Source organism: Trypanosoma conorhini (genome assembly GCF_003719485.1).
Source record: "Trypanosoma conorhini strain 025E chromosome Unknown Tco_14.4_contig_01304, whole genome shotgun sequence".
NCBI classification, from domain to species: domain Eukaryota; phylum Euglenozoa; class Kinetoplastea; order Trypanosomatida; family Trypanosomatidae; genus Trypanosoma; species Trypanosoma conorhini.
Genome location: NW_021705407.1, coordinates 1 through 2,851, shown reverse-complemented (window position 1 = coordinate 2,851; position 2,851 = coordinate 1). Strand labels below are relative to the sequence as shown.

Here is a 2,851-nt window from a genome sequence, read left to right as displayed (position 1 = left end):
TATTCTCAAGATCCGTTTGAATGTCCACCCCGATATCTTCACCTTCTGTGGGGCTTACACGAATTGGGGTTTTGCGGCGCACAGTCTCCACGAGTAGCGAACGCCGTCGCCTAGATTCCTCCTCCAGTTCATCACAAGTGCCATAGGAGGCACTACTTAATGAGCCCCGCATCTTTGTTGCTTCCATGGAACGGATAAAAAAAAAGAATAAGCAAGGATTTTTTCCGTGTATATGAGATTAGTTGTGGGTGGTGCTGTCGATGCCTGTATTTTCAACAGACGGCCACGTCGGTATATGTGCAGTCCTTGTATTATTTGCAGGGGGATATTTTTTTCCTCTTCTTGCTACTACGATGCTACTTTCACGGGTTTTCGTGTTGCCCCGCCGCGTACAGATATATCTGCCTCGGGTGCGATGCTGGGCGGCACCAGCGTGGCAGGTGGATGCAAACAATTGCAAGAAAGAAGGAGAGATACTTGCACAGTATGCTCCGCAGCACACAGACACTCACACTCAGAGGGAGATGCACGGGCGCCACGCCGTGAGGTTGAGATGGACATAGACATATATAAATATATGTATAAATGTATGTATGTGTGTGTGTGTGTGTACGTAGGGACAGAGAGAACGAGAGAGTTTATACTCTCAGCATCAAGAACCAGACAGATGCTCATGTTAGCCTTCGCTTAATAATAGTACCGCGTCGTCACTTTGTTTTTGTTTCTTTTTTTCTTTTCGTTGTTTTCGGTTGTTTCTTCTCTTCTTTTTCCCTCCTCTTCTTTTTTTTCTTCCTTTTCTTTTTTTCGTGTGTGCTTTCCTTTGTTTTTTTCTTTTTTGCTTATGCCTCCGCTTCTTGCCTTACCCGGCCTCTCAGCCCAGCGCTGTGCAGAGAGGCCTCCCGGTGCCCGGATACGCCGCCGCTGCTGGGAGACTTTATTTTCCTTCTTTTCTTTTCTTTTCTTTTTTTGCCCTCGTCGGTCGTCGCCCTTTTGTGTGCGTGCGCGTGCGGAGGGGGCGGGGGCGGGCCTACAAATCGCGCAGCAGCGAGGTGTTAAGGAGGACGCCGTCGCAGATGGACTCTAAGTGCTGCGTCTGCTCGCGCAGCTGCATCAGCTTAAGCAGGGTGTCGATGCGCTGCGCCAGCGGGCCGTAGCTCTCCTCCTTCTGGCTGAAGTAACTCTCGCTGTGCAGCACGCGGGAGAGCTCGTCGGTGTTGTGGCGCACGGACTCGATGAGGGCGGCGGTGTACTCCGCCATGGTCTCGGAGTGCAGGGTGGCGCAGGTGCTGGGGAGCGGGGCGACGCTGAAGCCGTCGAGGCAGAGCAGCTGGTACTCGTCCACGCCTACCTCCACCCGCACCTCCCGCAGCACCCCGCTCTTGCCGACGTGGCAGTCCCGCATCAGGCGGTTTTCCCGCAGGGTGTTGCGCTTGTTGTTGATTCTCGTGTAGAACTCCACGTACTCCCGCGTCGGCACAAAGGCGCGCAGGTAGAGCTTGCCCATCAAGCTCGTGCGGAACGGGTCGTAGATGAGGAGGACGCTGGGGTGGCCGTCCACCGCCAGCTGCGCCAGCTGCTGCGCCGTGCGGACCGAGTAGGGGGCGTTGGTGCAGGCGCTGCACACCGCGAAGTGGCCTACTTGGTAGCTGTCGAGCTCCTCCTTCAGCAGCATCCGCCCCATCCGCTCGTACATCTTCCGCTCCTCCCGCTGCTGCTCCCGCAGCCGCTCCTCACGCTGCTCAGGCGTCTCGTCCTCCGGCGGCCGCGAGGTGAGGACCGGCGGCAGCACATTCGTGATCTCAATCGCCTCGTTCACCTGCACCCCGCACACCCGGCCAAAGAGGGCGTAGTGCGACGTCGCGTTCTGCGCGAGGCTGCCGAGGTACGTCAGGGCGGCGAAGGACACCCGCACCTTCTGCACCGTCGGCCGCAGCAGCGTCTCCACGCAGTCCTCCCCGTCCAGCAGGGAGAACTGCTCGCTGAGGGCGGTGTCGCGCGGCGCTAGCTGCACGTCCGGAAAGCCATGAAACATCGCAAATGACTCCTTTTACCGCTTCCGCTCGGTTCTTTCTTCTTTGCTTCGCGTGGTGTGTGAGGCGCCGCACAGCTTCGTTCCTTCTTTTCTTATTTTCTTTCTCTTTTTCCCTCCCCCACTTTGCTGCTTCGCCCTTTTTGCCGCCGCCCAGGTGCGAGTCGAGGTGGCGCGTGACGCTCCTCCACCGGCGCCGCGGCGGAAGGAGGAGGAGAAGAAGGAGGAGGAGAGGCGTGCGGAGGCACCGCCGAAGCACACGACAGACAGACAGACAAACGCATGCACGCAGACGCAGGAAGAAAAAAAAGAAAACAAACAAACAAACGGAAAGGAAGCAGGGCAGAGCGCTGCCTCGCCACGCCTTCCGCCGCCAACTCGCACCGCCGCCAACACCTTCACTGACACTCCCCCCCGCCCCCGCTCTTGCCCCAGCGGTAACGGCTGCCCCGCGCGCCAGCGAAAGAATCCCTCGGGCCGACGCGTGGCCACCACACACGCACGGGTGCCCAGCCCGCCTTTTAGCAGCTCCACGCGACGACCGACGGCGAGGGGGGGGGGGAACACATACACGCAAAAAAAAACTCGAGGCCTGCAGCGCAAGCTTCACCCATCACCTCTTGAAAAGATCACTCATGGAGAAAAACATCAAAAGAAAAAAAATGAAACTCAAACTAATAAAAACAGGAAAGCCAAAAAAAAAAGCCTCAACGGATGCATGGGTTTTGTCGCCGCCTCAAGCAGCAGGCAAGCGCACAGGCGGTTACGGCTACGGGCCAAACTGCAGAAAGTGACGGTAGATGTCCTTTGAGACGGCACTGC

At 57.3% G+C, this 2,851-nt stretch overlaps 1 protein-coding gene across 1 annotated transcript, besides 5 other annotated features; it reads right to left on the bottom strand.

The window, feature by feature from the left end:
• Window positions 1–565: 565 nt before the first annotated feature.
• Window positions 566–611: a microsatellite.
• Window positions 612–711: 100 nt separating this feature from the next.
• Window positions 712–837: a sequence feature (A-rich).
• Window positions 838–933: 96 nt separating this feature from the next.
• Window positions 934–968: a microsatellite.
• A 59-nt stretch (window positions 969–1,027) lies between these two features.
• Tco025E_09817 (uncharacterized protein) lies at window positions 1,028–2,032 on the bottom strand (the record flags this gene model as incomplete). The annotated part of the gene is made up of 1 exon (XM_029376624.1): window positions 1,028–2,032. The coding sequence occupies one exon, from the start codon at window positions 2,030–2,032 to the stop codon at window positions 1,028–1,030; it is 1,005 nt and encodes a 334-aa protein (XP_029223245.1).
• A 203-nt stretch (window positions 2,033–2,235) lies between these two features.
• Window positions 2,236–2,274: a microsatellite.
• Window positions 2,275–2,286: 12 nt separating this feature from the next.
• Window positions 2,287–2,363: a microsatellite.
• Window positions 2,364–2,851: the final 488 nt, after the last annotated feature.